The 16,510-nt window shown below is 49.8% G+C and overlaps 1 protein-coding gene across 2 annotated transcripts in view; it reads right to left on the minus strand.

The window, feature by feature from the left end:
• Positions 1-16,510, minus strand: part of PODXL2 (podocalyxin like 2) — a 41,907-nt gene that overhangs the window by 18,937 nt on the left and 6,460 nt on the right. The window contains exon 2 of one of the 2 annotated variants that reach the window (XM_032802742.2): positions 7,779-8,072. The exons of the other annotated variant lie outside the window; for it this stretch is intronic. Coding sequence (XP_032658633.1) covers positions 7,779-8,072 — 294 coding nt within the window. The remainder of the gene's footprint in view (positions 1-7,778; positions 8,073-16,510) is intronic. 2 annotated transcript variants of the gene reach the window in all.

A 16,510-nucleotide genomic window follows, 5' to 3' on the forward strand; every position in this document is an offset into this window, starting at 1 on the left:
CAGGATCAGGTTAATATTCAAAGAACCTGGCTAAAGATTCTGGCTTGCTGGCTAGGGAGCCCTGGATATGCTAGAAAGAGAGAACTCACTTCCAAATACCTGTCCTCTTTTTGGGCTTGGCTACACTTGCAAGTTGCAGCGCTGGTGAGGGGGTTACAGTGCTGCAACTTACTCGGTGTCCACACTTACAAAGCTCAGCCAGCGCTGCAACTCCCTGGCTGTACTCCTGGTCTGCTACGGGTGTAGCGAATCCAGCGCTGGTGATGCAGCGCTGTTCATCAGGTGTGGACACTCAGCACTGTCATTGGCCTCCAGGGTATTAAGAGGTAATCCCAGAATTTCCTGTCTACACAACCGGTAGGTACTCCCCGGAGCTAACCAACACAGCTGCTCCTTTGTCCAGCGAGCGAGCCGAGCCTGAGCTTTGGAATGTTCACAGCTCTTTGGCTTGAGGAGACAAAACAGCACGGCGGGGGGGAGGGAGTCCGTCGGAGAAGCTGCTTATCTGGTCTGAAAGCCTTTTTAACTTTAAAGAGTGATTGAGAGAAGGGTGAGGGACATGGCCAGAATTGCAGGCAGGGAGCTCCAGTGTCTGCTCCAAAATCCGCTCTCTCTGTCTTCCCAATGCTCCCTGTCACACTCCACCCCACGCCCGTTTTGAACTTGCAGGCAGGGAGTGTCACATGTGTCTGCCTCCCAAATCCGCTTCTCTGTCTCCCCGTGCTCCGTCACACTCCACCACCCCTGCTTTTGAAAAGCAACCGTTGCAGCCACTTGACGCTGATGATAGCTGCCCACAATGCACCACTCCCAACAGCGCTGCAAATGCGGCCACACTGCAGCGCTGGTAGCTGTCAGTGTGGCCACACTGCAGCGCTGTTCCTACACAGCTGTACGACCACAGCTGTAACTCCCAGCGCTGCACATTTCCAAGTGTAGCCATACCCTTTGGCACTTCTCTTGTGTATGTACTTGGTGTGAATGCTTTTCCATTACAAGAAAGGAGTCTAGTTTATTACCAAAATTCAAAACACAAGATTTCTCTACCCAGTCTTCCTAACTGGCTCCCACCCTTGACAGAGGAATCTTCCCTGATTAAGGGTCCCAGTTTTGATCATTGCTGAGGGCCATCAGGTCTTTATACAGGCAGCTGTGGTTCATTATAGTGGCATGTGGCACTTTAAAAAACCCTTTTTAATTTCCCACTTATTCCCTGCTTAACAGAGGCCATTCCTAGAGAGAGAAGATGCTGGGGTAACAGGAGAGACAGGCTGGACACTGTATTACAATTATAAATTCCAACTAAACAGTCAGTGAATTAAGGTCTTTCCCACCTCATTGCCCTTTTATTAATAACTCCCTTTCTCCTGAGTGCATTAATTGCCCTCCGCCATAGCTATCCCCTCTGCTCCCCTCCAGGCACCAGGCTCATTGAAATGAGCCACCTCCTGTTCCAGACTGACAGCAAATCTACAGTTCTTAATCCCATCTTCACCCAAGGCATTAATGCAACGAAGCACCTGGTAAAGACCATGTGTAAGAGGCTTAGCGCTGAGCAGCCTCCTGCCTGCACTCAGCTCCGGGATGCCGCTTGTTTACGTCCTGGTTTAACGTACGCTAACATGTTAAACGACCCTGCTCGGAACAGACTTTGCCACTTGGCAGCCGGGGAGCACAGAGCTGTCCCTGAGCTGGAAGGTTGGGTTGGCCCAAACTGGAGCCGTGGCGGGAGAGGAACAGACAGAGTAAATGAAGGATTCTAGAGGCCTCCACTTCCCACCTGTTGAAAAAAAATCAACAGGAAGGGCAGTGGGACTGATTCTGATTGAGCCTAAGAAGAACATATTGATTGGTGATCCAGGCAGACACACCAGGGATGGATATGACCCAGTGCAACTCTACTGGTGTCAATGAAGTCAGAGAGGTCAGTGGGGTTACACCAGGGATGGAGCTGAAGCCTTTTTTTTTTTTTAAAGCAGACCCCATTCTTCTTTCTCTTCAGTTAGCGAGGAAACCCCATTGCTTGCCACGGAGATGCAATGCATCAGGAGGAAACAGGAGGGGATAGAGGTCATTTGGGACCCTGCTGCAAGTGCCTGCAGGAGTCACTCAATCCAATTTTACTGCAAAGGAGAAATGAAAAAGTCAAACCCAAATGACAATTTGAACAGCTTCTGGTTTCCTCATGAGCTTTGGCATACCAGGTCACCGAGCATTAACCTGACCAATGGAGGTGACCAGGAGGCAGTTGAGGACAGCTGGGGAGGGAGGCCAAGCCTCCTGGTCCTTTAGTCTGCAACATGCTGTCATAATTCAGAGCAACTGCGCCTGTACTCCTCTCTGTGGTCTAGCAAGAGCAAACACTCTAGGCTTCCAGCTTCTCTGCCATCACCTCTCTTGGGCAGAGACTTGCATCTCTCCCTCCTTATCATAGTTTTTCTAAGCAGCACAGTTCCCTGTGATACTGTGCGTTCCCCTGCAAGTCAAACTGCCTACGCAGGTCTGCTTTGCTTTCTCCTCAGAGGCAATAAATAGCATAATTCCCCCATTTAGAAGGTACCACACAGCCCTTTCTAAGCTAGCACATTTATTTATAAGGTAAAAGCATTATATATTAAAACAATAAAAGAACCTACATGAATACTAATAAGCTTACCAGAGGTCACCCCCCAACTCCAAGATGGGTTCTGGGAGGTGATCAGTCCTTCAAACCCCACCCAGGATTTTTTCTGCGGTTACAAGTTCATAACACCTTTTGCTCAGAACAAGAACAGCCATGCATCTGTGAGTTACTCCTTTATACAACTGGAGTCTTTGATCTTGGGACCCCAGACGCAGAGGATGAGCAGACAATGGATTTCTCCTCAAGGTATAGCTTCAAAAGGTTGGGTCCGGAAGTGGGAATTTGCCTTCATCTCCTCCAAAGTATGTTGTAGGAAACCCACTCAACTAAAAGTTCATTCTCATCTGGCACATTATTTAAAAGAGTCCTTTGAAGCTCATAACACTTCCCAGGATTACATTAGTCATGCCTCCACCCTAGAGACATTACACACAATCCCACAATAATATGGAAACATTTGTATTTTAATACAATAAACTCATAAAACACTTAACCTTAGTTCAATAGAGTTTGTCCAGGACATTGCAAGAAATTGTCATATATACACATGCCATGCGGAACACAGCACAGTTCATTCCCCTCCCCATGCTTACAACAGGAGCTTGTGCCTAGAAGGAAAGGAGCAAATCAATACTGTGTTACACACAGAGCTTTGCTGCTGACATCAAGAAGGAAGCTCCTACATTACAGGTGCTTCTCCTCCCTCGTCTATCTTCCTGACTTGAGCACCAGCCCTGCCCTGACTCTTCCTCCATTGGTCCCTCCTTGTATGCTAACATCTGCGCTCCTTAAGTAATCCACCCCAGCGGTGATCTGCCTCCAAGTCTCTGCTCTGGTCCTTGGTCAGTCCTGTAATGTGACTCTCACACACAGCGCTGACTTCTTCCCTGGGCCAGAGTATCAGCTGCATTCAGAAACAAAGACAGAGACAAAGGCCAAGCACATCATCCTCGAGGGGAAGTTTTAAACTTCAAAAGTCAGATCCTGTTCCCACTGAAGTCAGAGACCGAACTGCTAATAACTTTAGGTCTTGGGTGTACTCATCCTCTGGCTGGGGTGCTAGATTTCTACTACATATACATATCAGTCACTCTAATATCACAGGAAGACCCCAATGCTTCCCAAGACATTCAGAATCATTTAATCATGCCTTGGAGACAATTGACAATCATCACTACAGCAGGAAGAGACTCATTCTGCATTTGGGAGAAGCAGGAAACTCTGGACTCAGTCTCCAAACACCCTGCATTGAAATATTCCCGAGTCCTCAGTGAGGGACTAGTATATTACAAATTCTCTTTACTTTTTTCTGCACATCCTCTGTGGGGTTTTCAAACTAAGTCAGATAATTAGCGCTGGCTCTCTCAGACACACACACACAAGAACATGCAGTGAAATACCTTCAAACTGATCCATGCCCCTGCGCTAGCCCCCAGATACATCTGTGCTTCCCAGTGTACCTGCCAACCCACTAAGCAAAGGCTAAAGGGGTCATGGTTTTGGTTCTGTGGTCTGAGACTCCAGCCACTGCAAGGCTGCTGCAATGGTGTAAATCCTAAACCCCATCTCACGCACAGCCCAACAGGCAAGGGCACGGATGTTGCTCCACTGTGCAGAAAGGCTGGATGCAGAGAAATCATGCCCCCTTTCCCACCCTCCTGTGCTCTGCAGGCCATTTGCCTCAATGCATGTAGGTGGAGGGGGTTTTGAAAGCAGGGCAAGGAAGAGTTAGGGGCACGGCTAATGGGTCCACAAATATGTGAATCTCCCAGTCAATGCCTCCTGTGCAATTGCTGCAGTTGTAGCTATACAGCAACTCAGCTGCCGCTCCTTGTCCTAAGGAAAAAGCATTCCAACCCCCATCTTGACCACTACAGAAATCCTTGTGCCAAGCCACATTAATTTATCTTGTAGAATCGAACATGAGTAACTGATAGGTAACGGATGTGCATATATAGAAAACACAGTGGGTGCCAATGGGCTAGTGTGGAGGACTGTGCATTTCAATGCACATTCATGGAGGAGGAGTATGGATAAAATGGATAAAAATCCAAGACAGTATGAGACAAATCCTCAGGTCCTTACTCAGACAGGGACCCACTGAAGCTGATGGTGTGGCATGAAGATTTTATCAGCAGGAGTGTGTTACTCAGGAGAGACAAAGCCACAAGCTGAGTGATGCCAGCCATCCCAAATGAGTACCAGGTGTTCTCTACATGTCATGTGTTTGCCACAAAAAGTACACATATTTTAGGAAAGTTTGAGAACATTACGAAGAAATGTACTGGGATTACATTTTGTATCCCTCCACCTGCAAAGCCACAAAAAGGCTGAGCTGAGTCCAACTCTACAGATTTCAGAGGGAAAAAATTAACACAGCTTTGAAATCTCTAGAAATCTGGCCTATATCAGACTGTTATTTTGAGACCCAATATCTTTACACTTTACAGTGAAAGAAGCAAATCTTATGTGTCCTGTTACAAAGCTGGGAATCATTCCTTTCTAACAGTATCTCTGACCCATTTCTAGCCTTGACTGATACTGGACCTCAGACCTGTCACTGCTCCAGAAATGAATTTTCCCATCCTGGGCCTTACTCCACTGTAATTTTGGGAGGAAATTTTACATTTGGTGAATGAAAGAAACATTTTTCTGGCAGGTTGGTTTAAAAAAACAACAACAATCCATCACTCATGGGTTGGTATGTTAGAAGTAACATAATAAATGCAGTTGGTTACACAGTTCCATAGGGAATCACATGGCACTTCCATCACACATGTGGCATGTATATCACAGACTTGTAGACCAAGTGTGACTGGGGAAAGCATCCTGTTTTAGGGATGCTATTACTATATCCTTTATAATGAAATGACACGCCAGGTTTCTAATTAAATTTTAAATAGAAATGAGCTCCCGAACTTTTGAATAATTCAAGGAGTTGCATTAACTGAGGTTCTGAGAGGCAAGCTGCACAGAGCAGTGGCTGGCAGAAGGCCAGCCCTCAGAAGTACTGCAGCGGTTTGGTGGTGAGTCGATAAGGACATGTGTGTGTAAAGGAGAGCAAAGAGAGAGCGTGTGAGAGACTGTGTGTGCGAGAGTGGGAAGAGGCAGGTGTGCTCTGCATGATGAGTGTGTGCATGGGATAAGGCTGTTTTTGGTGCTCTGTGTTTATTGCTGTTAATGTGCAAGTGTGATGAGGAGGTGAGATTCTTTGGCTAGATGTACAAGCCAATGGGAGTGAGGGGTGTGTGTGTGTGAAGCTATTGTGCGTGCTTACATGCATGTGGAAGTGCTTCTGAGTGATGACGAAGTGTGTTCTCTATACATGTGAGAGGCTAGTGGCTGAGCATACAAGAGATGGGTGGCGAGTGTAAACTTGTGTATCTCACTATGAACGCAGGTGCGTGAGGAGCATCTGCATGATCCACATGAGTGTCAGAGGGGGAGTGCGCATGTACAGTGTGTAATGTGTAAGAGTGCCTGTGATTCTGTGTGTGTCACTGTGAGTGTAACTAGGATGTGTACAGAGCACAATTAGTGAGCATGGTGATCAGGGGCGGCTCTAGCTTTTTTGCTGTCCCAAGCACGGCAGGCAGGCTCCCTTTGGCAGCGCGCCTGCGGGAAGTCCCCGGTCCCGCGGATTCGGCGGCAATTTGGCGGTGGATACTCCAAATCCGCGGGACTGGCGGACCTCCTGCAGGCATGCTGCTGAAGGTAGCCTGACTGCCGCCCTCATGGTGACCAGCAGGCTGCCCCCCGTGGCTTGCCGCCCCAGGCACGTTCTTGGAGTGCTGGTGCCTGGAGCCGCTGCTGATGGTGATTTCAAGTCCTAAGTCAATGACATCCATGCCCCAAGGAGCACACAGTCTAGTACAGAGCATGCAAGAGCAAAAGTATGAGCACGTGTGTGCACAGGCAAAAATGTGTTGTACCACTGTAAATTAGATTGCTGCTGCTGCTTGCTCTATCCTCATCCCAGTAGGAGTGCAGGTCTTTGTAGGGTCAGAGGAATCAGTGCAAAGAGAAGACTAGAAATACTTCAGCTTTCTAATTCCAGACCTCAATCAACCCAGGAAAGTGCCTGCTGAGAAAGAGTTGATGACACAAGATGTGGTGGAGGGCAGAAGGGATCGGGCTGAAGGTCAGTCTCCTGCACTGTGTTTAAACATACCCAGCCTGGAATTTAGAGCAGGATCATGTGGGATAATCTCATAAGCTATAGGAAAGCCTGCAAAACACTCACCCTCCCTATCCCGTCCCTCTCCCAGTGGACGTCTCGAAAGTTAAGTCGTCTTCTGCTAAGAAGCTCAGCCAGATTGAGGAGGGGGCTAAAGCAGGAGCCATATTTACGTAGACAAATACAGGCGGGTTAGTTTCAGCTTGATTTTTGCACTGTCAACAGAGAGGAAGCTCAGCTTAGATGCAGCAGTGGGTTCCAGTGGGCCTGGGAGGAAGAGGGTGGCGTGTATAGATTTATGTTCTCTAGGGGAGGCTCAGCCCAGGCACAGCAGTGGGTTCCGGTGGGTCTGATATGGGAGGGAAGTAGGAAAGACTGTGTATATTACATTCTCCAGAGGAAGTTCAGCTCAGACATGGCACCCAGTTACAGTGAGAGGGTCCTTGCTTTTTGTCCCAGTTTTCCAGCTAGTCTGACAGGCTCCCCAAGAAAGTTGGTTGAGTTACTTGACAGGACTCAGCCAGCCAGATCCTGTTGGCCATACTACTATTGAAGTCAAGGCTTAGAATTGGGCCTAGTGAGTTCAGCTGGGACTCAAACCCAGGGCCCTGCCTGGATTCTTCAAGGTTTATGCTCAGAGGACTAGACTGCACTTAGTTTAGTTCACAGTGGCAAGGGAAAAGAGAGAAAGGTGTTAAAGGGAGAATAAGAGGACAGAGACAGAAAGGCGGAGGATGAGGTGAGCAAGAGACAGAGATAAAGGTGATTACTTCCTCAGCTTGTGAATAATGATCCAGATGTACCTTGTTTTGTAATATCCGCCCGTGCCCAGGGTTCCCTAGGGACACATCAGACACTGAGGTGAGATAACAGAGTTGATGCTTAATCCCAGCTCCTCTTAGCAAGAATCGTGTCAAGGGAAGAGAACAGAGTCTCCCCGAGAGGAAGGAAGGGAAGAAAGAGATAAAAATAACCTACCTGTTGCTGGTCCCAGATCCAGGCTGGAATCGTTGAGCTCTCCCCCATCTTCCCAGAAGTACTGGGGGGGCTGTAGGATCTTGGACTCCTCATTCTCCTCACTGGCAAAGCCTGATCCCGCAGAGGCATGCAGGGTACCGAGGACAGGGTCAGGCTCTGTGGCCTCCAGGTTGCTTTGCTCACTGGAATCCAGTAGCTCCGGATGGGACATCATTGTAAACTCCACCAAGGAGGTTGAAGTGAGACCCTCAGCGGTAGGCTCCTCACATGAAACAAGACAGATGCACAAGGTCCCTACACAATGACAAGGAGACCCATGTCAGAATAACAGCGAGAGGCAGTAGTGGGAACTGATTAAATGAGATATAGGGGTTTTGATCTGGCCACAGGTTCCGTTGCTCCAGGCACAGCTGTACTGGGTCAGACCAAGACCATCTAACCCAGTAACCTGCCTCCTGCCAAACCAGATCAGCCCATCTAGCTTCCTGATGCAGTCTCTAAAATATCCACACACACACACCTTGCAGGCTGAGGACACTGTTAGCTTAGGACAAAAACAATCATAACTGTTGAATAAACATACACAAGAAGCTACACAGATACAAGTTCACCTCCAGACTCAGCTAGTATAGAGCAGTGTCACCCTGCTGAGGTCAGTGATGCCCCAGGCACTTACCCCCGCAGAGCTCCATGGACTTCAAGGGAACTAGGCCAATCTACCCCAGCTGAGGATTTGGCCCCACTGAATTTATCAGACGCAGTGTGGCTGGGGCCAAAGTTGCCTGACTGCAGTGGACCCGAAGACAACTCTGTGTGGCTCAAAAGCTTGTCTCTTTCACCAACAGACATTGGTCCAATAACAGATATTACCTCGCCCACCTTGTCTCTCCAATATCCCGGGACCAATATGGCTTTGACTACACTGCATGATTGGAGTGGCAACATTCAAAATTCTCAGCCCATAAGAAGGCTCATGTTCTGGGAGCTTGTGTGTTTGGTTTTTCTATGCTCGTTTTAAGTCAGATTTATGCTAAATGACAAATAAGCAGAGAGGAAGGGATAAATGTGCAACGCAGTTTGTCTTGGGCCAATGGATCTGAAGAGAGGCTGATGCAGCCATCAAGTTCAGAGCCCCATGTGGTGGTTGTCCGATAACCTAGGCAGGTTGGAAACATAAGCTAGATTGCTTCTGCAGTCCCACCCATTTTCTAAATAATACCACCATATGTTACATCCCTATAGGGTCCCCTGTCTCAAAGGGCTTCCCATGCTGCACAGAGACAGCACCTCTGAAATGTACCACCTTGAGGGCAGATTGCATAACCACTTTGAACAGCCGGAAGGATGGGGAGGGAACATTTTATCCAAAGGTTCCAACTTTAGCCAGGGCATCTTGGTGCATGTTACAGAGACTGACAGTTTTAAGATCTTCCCTCAACTGCACAAAGCTCAGTTATGTATGAGAAGGATGAATGGCTGAGCTGACCCAGTGTTGAACCTGTGGTTCTAGACATTACCAGCCTGGGGCTTACCCTGCTAAGCCACCCTCTCGAGGGAACAGTTGTTAATGCACATTCACTTACTGCCCAGCCCCACCAAAGTGTGCCCCTGCCTGCTCTTTATTCAGCACAGAAGCATCTCCGGTCAGATATAAACCTGCAGTCCTGGAATCTTAAAAATTCCATTTGTCCTGAAGGGACTCGGTGTCGGTGGAATCTTCTAACCAGGCTAAGAAGTGCCCAGTACTCTGAAGATGAGATAACTACCTTCAACACAACAGGTTAGAGAAGATACCAGTCATTATTGACTCTGTGGGGGTGAGAGAGACACATCCTCTGCATGTGTGTATACCTATACTGGTGGGTCCCCCAGAAGATGTATACAACAAACCAAAGTAACTGCATGACCTTATGACTGTAACCTTCCCCTTCCTTTTCGCCATCCCAATTGCTTGTATCAGCTGCTGTGCTGTAACTGCAGCAGACTCTGACGAAGTGGGTATTCACCCACGAAAGCTCATGCTCCAAAACGTCTGTCAGTCTATAAGGTGCCACAGGATTCTCTGCTGCTTTTACAGATCCAGACTAACACGGCTACCCCTCTGATACTTGTGCTGTAACTACCATTAGACTGGGAGGTATTCAGGGAACGGAACATGGCTGTTTCATTTGTCTGCAGGGCTTGTGGCACACTGTAGTCAATGACTAAATAAATAAGTAATCAGGGGACGCCCTGCCTTGCAGGCTGAAATCGATCGACAAACACTGAATTCTTGTTAAACACCCTTCCTGGAGAGGAGGCAGAATTTTAAATACTCAGAGTAAAATCCTGGCTCCAATGAAGTCTATGGGAGTTTTTCCATTGACTTCAGTAGGGCCAGGATTTCACCCCAGGACTGACTCACTCTCCCTCTCTCTCTCTCTCTCTCTATATATATATTCTCTCTCTCTCCTAGGAACACACTATGTTGCAGGGGCATGTTACACATATAATTCAACTCATTCACATGAGCTTTACACAGCTCTCTCGCTCACTGCTACAGCCCTCTACAGAAGCTCAGCTCTTCCCTACAGGAACAGAGGCAAGGGGCTCTTCCCCGTAACCGAATGAGTGACCTTTCTATTTTGAAACACCTGGGGAGTGGAGGTTTAACTGCCATTCACTGTACCTACATGGAACAAAGCTTTTGTGGAGGCACTGTACACAGGGACCAAGATGCTCTCAGATTTAAGACAGAAGAACATATCCAACATGGGACCTTGTCAGTTTCTCTTTCATACTTTTAAATACAGACTCAGCCTGTCTATAGTGATGGTCATATTCCAAGCACTTCACAACCATCTAGTTAATTAATCATCACTAGAGCTTTGGGAAGTGGTTAAGTATTATCCCCATTTACTTACAGGGAATCTGAGGCACAGAGGATGTAACACCTGGGGATATTCCCTCTGGATTTCAGATCAGATCTATGGAACAACCAAAGACAGGGCCAGTCCCGCCCCAAAATTCCATCCACTGAGCCCAGTGCATCCTGGGACAGGACTCTGGGCCTTTAGCCAGTGCTATATGAATACACATCTAGTGCACATGGGATCAATGAAGCCCAGAATCATGTACTAGCTAATGAGAGACTATACTTTGATCTAAGGAGCTCTGTAGTCGGGCGTGACCGGGGCTCAACCCTCCTACATGGGGGGGCGGGTGTTGGAGGGGAGCCGCGCCGGCTCACTGCAGTCCGTCGGCCTGGGGCCCGTCCCTTGCTGGGGTGCTGAGGGGGCCGACAATAGTTAGTAGGAGGCTCCGGCTCTGTCAGTCGGGCTGGGCACGAAGCCAGGAGTCTATATAAGCCCAGGCCCTTGGACAGGGCGGGGCAACACACACAGTTAGGCTCAGGCCTTGCAGCAGGGCTGAGCAACAGGCAACCACTGTAGATGGTCTCCTCAGGCAAAAGGGAGGGGGAGTCTGCCACCCTTAAAGGGGTGGCAGGGGAACGCAGGCCCTCCCACTCCACTGTGCTCCAGCCCGGGGCCCTAGCAGCGGTCAGTGCCGCTGACGGTCAGTGGGGGATCCTGACCGAAACACACTGACATGGGCTCAGGCGAGTCTGCAGCCAGACGGGAGTCGGCTGCCCCCGGGCCATTTCCAACCTCCCCCTCACTGGGTACCTGCCCTTCGCCAGCATCGTCCGGGGGGTCCCAAATCATGGGTTCCTCAGCAGGCTCGGCGGCGGGAGGTCCGGTCCACTCCTCAGGGTACCGGGGCTCGGGCGGTCCAGTCCAGTCCTCCACAGGCCGAGCGTCAGAGGGCTCAGCCGGCCTCTCTGGGTACTGGCCCCAGGGGAGGTCAGGCCAGTACCCCTCCGGATACTGGGCATGGGGTAAGCCAGACCCAGCGGGAGCTCGGGCCTCAGCATCTGCCTTCTCTGGCAGCCTCCTCCTAACTGAGGGCTGGGGCCTGTCCTTTATACTTCCTGTCCCCCCCCTTGACTTCCTGGGGGCGGGGACAGGCGGAGGGGGCCTTGAACTTCCGGTCCCGCCCCTTGACTTCCGGGGGGCGGGGATAGGCGGCCAGGCCTCCGCCCGGGGCCGCAGGTTTTCTGGCCTATTCCCTTCAGGAGCGTGGGGAAGGGGGGCCCCCTCGCTACAAGCTCCTAGAAACACAGGTGACTTGCCCCTGGTCATACACAGAGTCAGCTACAGAAGCCAGAAGTTTCCAATTCCCAGCTGAATGCTCAGACCACCCTTCCCACTCCCGTACAGAGCTCTAGAAAGAAATCACTTGCCATTGTTGCTGGGAAACTTGGGAATGACAGGCTGCATTTCTCAAGCATGCTGCCTGTGTTTGGCCTCAAGAGTGTTTTCACTACTGCTGTAGGAAATATTTATTTTCTCCTCCCACCTGTCCCCAAGTGCTGCTTGGTTTTGCTAATTTTGTCCTATTGATCTAAGACAAGATCAGCTCAGTCCAGCACAGATAAATGGAAAGAAACTCTGATAGAAACAACTGCATTATGGAAAGGAAAGTTACTGCAGCATAATGCAGCCAGTGGAGACACTTTTCCAGGCATCCCAAGGGATGGGCAAACTCATCGGCATGTGGCTGAGTCACTCAATGGGACTGAGACATCCTGAGCTTTGCAGCAGAAGCCCACGCATGGGATAGTCCCTGACAGGCAATGATTTCACAGGTTCAGCTCTACAGGAGTGCTTGCCCCTTCTCCACTTCTAAAGAGCTTAAACTGACACAATTTTGTTCAGGATTTTCTTGTTCTCATGCAAAAACAGCTGATAATTTATTATGGATATTAGAGTAGCACCTTCAGGCCCCAGCTGAGAAAGGTATCCCACTGTGCTAGGAACTGTACACACGCACAGTAAAAAACAATCCCTGCCCCCAAAGAGCTAACAACCTAAATGGACAAGACAGACACAGAGTGGGAGAAAGGGAGTGTTATTTCCCCAGTTACAGAGGTGAGGGAGCAGAGGTGCCACAACACGCCCAAGGTAATGCAGTGAGTGTGTGGCAGAACTGGGAAAGGTACCCTGATCTTCTGAATCCCCAAGCAGTGACTTAACCACAAGGCTACCCTTGCTATCTCTAATGCCCAGGAAGGCCTACCCTGCTACACACGTGGTATGCTGGGGCAATACCAAGAAGAGGAAAGCATAGCTCCTTTTTTCCGTAAGTCCCACAAAAATGGCTGCTATTTATTTGGAGTAGAGCATTTCTACCCTTCCCCGTTACTTCTGCTACAGCAAAATGGTGGTGGCAGATAGACATCGGTGGCTATAACTAGGCTAGACAGGATCTGATTAAAATCATCAGTAGTTGGTAAACATCGACTTTACCTGACACACAGAAATAGGGTGATTGTATTTTCCCAAAAGGAAAATGGGACACTGCACAGGGCCAGCCTGAGGCCCCCTGCCCCCTGCACAAGCCTCCCCCCAGCCCTCCTTACCACCCACGTGGGGCTGACCTGAGGTCCCCCTCCCCTTCCTGAACCCCCTTGCCACATGCCTGCAGGGCTGGCTGGAGTCCCCCTGCCACCCACCCTGGGCCAGCCCTAGGACTCCCTCTCCCCCACCACCACCCCGCATGCGAGGCCAGCCCGAGCCCTCCCACTGCCCGCCTGGCCCAGCCCAAGCCACTCTCCTGAGCCCTCTCTCCTGCGCAGGGCTAGCGTTGCTGCTTGCTCCACTCTCCCCAACATGTTCCTCCACTCCCTGCTAGGGGTCGCACCACACTTTTTTGGCAAAACTGTGCATGAGGATCAATTGCCAAGAGCAACCAGGACAAATGCCCAGTTTCGCCAAAGAAGTCGGGACAACCGGAACAGGGCTAGAAAGGGGACTGTCCTGGCCAAAATGGGACATACGGTCACCCTACACAGAAACCAATGAACAAAATATCCATCGACAGCAGCCAGCGAGTGCAGCCTCCCTTGCCTTTGGTGCCCTCGAGATCTGGTATCCAGGCCCCATGGCCACACAGGGGACCCTCTGCAGCCCCACTGTCACGGCCCCATTTACTCATTAAACAGCTAGGAGTGTAGGGCTGTCCCTGGGCCGGAGCCATTCAGTGACAGGATGGTCTCCCTCATGGCCAGGGACTTGCCCTCCTCCTCACAGTCCTAGGCAGGGAGGGTTTCTGCTCTGCCCCACCAGGGCCATAGCCTGCTCTGAAACTTGCACCTGCAGGAATCTGGTGTCATCAGCCCCACAGCAAGCCCCCTGCGGCCCTGCTCTCTTGGCCCCGCATCCATGCCAGGTGCTCCCCATAGCTCTGCTGTGAAACTGTGAAAATGTGTAAATATTGTTTACTTTTAACCTTTTCTTCCAATTGTTATCACTGATCTTAACTGTAAAATTTACCAAATAATAAAGTTCAAATTCTGCTGAGCCCAGAGTTCCACTACCCTCAGCGCAAGATGAAATTACTTTGTCTCAAACTCTAGAGTGAGCTGTCAGCAGAGATGGTTCATGTGGGCACCACCCACTCTCTCTAGGGACATCTCCCAAATGGAAGTGTGCCTCTGGGTCTGTCAGAGAGTATGGCAGCAAGAGAAGTGACTTCATCCAGCATCAGGTGAAAGACCAAGTAGTTGCATTAGTCCCTGGGAAAGCCCAGGGTCTGTTGCACGGTGTTCACTTTTGTAATAGTGTCACAGAGGGGTGAGATGGAGGGCCAGGACTCAGGACACCTCCGAGTCCTGGCACACACTCGCAGCCTAGTTCTCTGCTATCCTGCATTTCATGCATTCATTTACACTTGTGCACAGTGAATAGAAAATGCTACCACCCCACTCACATGCATCGGAATGCCTTACATCCACTTTGCACAGTTGAAAGGGGAACACAAGGGGCAGGGACCCGGAGAATCAGGCCCAGGATGTCTCCTTGGAATCTTTATTGACACTCCCCTCACATTCTCCCAAGTGCCTCATAGGGAGGCCTATGGCAGTTGTCAAGACAGGTAATGGATGACTCAAAGCAGAAGCAGGAGCATACCTGGAAGGAAATGGATCAATGACTGGAGTGGAGATCCAACATCCAACAAGGCTGTTCCTAAGCCAGACTCCTTTGGAGAGCAAAGGGGGAACAAATGATTTCCATTTGGAGTCAGTTTTCTGACATGGTACTTTAAATATAGATCAGCTGATAGGAGAACAACACACACAAGCAAACAAAATACCATGACTGCCGAAGAGATCAAGTGGGGAGCGTTAGCCAGGACACACTGGTTTCTTCCATGGGGGTATGCCCCTGACTGGCAGATTCTGTACAACAGCCTCCCAAATGAGTGTGTGATGGGCACCAGAGAGGGTCAGGAGGGTCTCAAGTTGTCCCCAACCAGAAAGAGGGCAGCCATGACACAGTGAAGGGAAATGGAGTATTCAGGGTTCCAGCCGAGTTTGGTCCTGCTGCTGTCCGGCTTCCATTTCAAGCTTTACCCCAAACGGGTCCAAGGGTTTGCCCAGCAAATGTGATTTATCAGGTTAGCAGGGTCAGGAAAGGGTCACTTACTGATAATCAGTTAGGACAGGAGCACAATGACTGGCGGAGGGAAGCATCTGCCAGTGATGTCCCCTCCCCCTCCAATCCAAAAACACTGAGTAGTCTGGAATAGCTGAGGGAGCGAGGCCCAACGGCATTAAGAGAGGAGGGAGGTGTGGGCACAGAGAGCTGAGGAGGGAAACGGATCTGGAATTAATGCTAAAACTTACGACAACCAGCTATTGTCTCTGCTCAGTGCCCGGCTATTATCTGGGTTCTTTAAAGCAGCATGAAACACAGAATGAAAACTAACTGAGAAATCACAAGGATAATTCTGATCCCAGGTACTGATGGTGGAGAAAGAGAAGAAGGAATATGACGCTACTCTCAGATGCTCCCCTCTATCATCTGCATCAGCATCAGCCCCATGGAAACTCAATGACTTGCACTAAGAAACATATGAGAGGCTCAGACCCCAGCCAGCGTTAATCGGCCTGATGTGTGCTCATTGTTACAGATTATCTGACCTCTGCTCCTTCCCCCTACAAGATTCCCCTTCTCCTCCCCTCACTCTATCCTTCCCCCTTGCTGTGTTGCTCTCATTTACTAGTGGAACATTTTAAATTGAATGCTGGATTAGGAAGCCTAGGGGAGCTATCACTTCTAATTAGGGTTTCGGAAAACACAGCTTTCCACAGCTCACCCCTCTGGCACAGTCCAAGGGGTGAGCACACAGGTCCCTTACCACACTTAATATACCTTATCTTCCCTGGGCCCCAGTATGTTTTCTGGGCTACTGCGATGCATGTATGTGTGTGGGGAGGCTGTGGTGGTGGTGGTAGTTTAATCACTCGTCCTGGGAACAGTTCTCCATTGACTGGAGAGGGATGGGCAAGATGTGGCCTAACAGGTCTTTGTGGTTGGCGAGTTATAGAGGATGCAGGAGCTCTATGGGAAGGGGTAAACCTGTACCATCATGCTCCTTCCCCACACCAGAGCCACCAAACCAAGCAAGATGGGTGCTCTTGCACTAAGACAACCTTGGAATGCTGGAAAGGATGGGGGGGGGGCACAGTTAACAAAGAAGTGCACACCAGATGGTAGCACCAGTGCTGTTTCAGGAAGGATGCAGGAGAGAATCTAGGCCTACACGTGGAAACTGGTTCTGCTCAGGCACTGCTGGAAATTGCCTCCCCTTGGGCAAGGCTACTTCGCCTCAGAACCATGCGGCCCTGA

This window comes from Chelonoidis abingdonii, chromosome 17, assembly GCF_003597395.2.
Source record: "Chelonoidis abingdonii isolate Lonesome George chromosome 17, CheloAbing_2.0, whole genome shotgun sequence".
In the NCBI taxonomy this organism is placed as follows: Eukaryota; Metazoa; Chordata; order Testudines; family Testudinidae; genus Chelonoidis; species Chelonoidis abingdonii.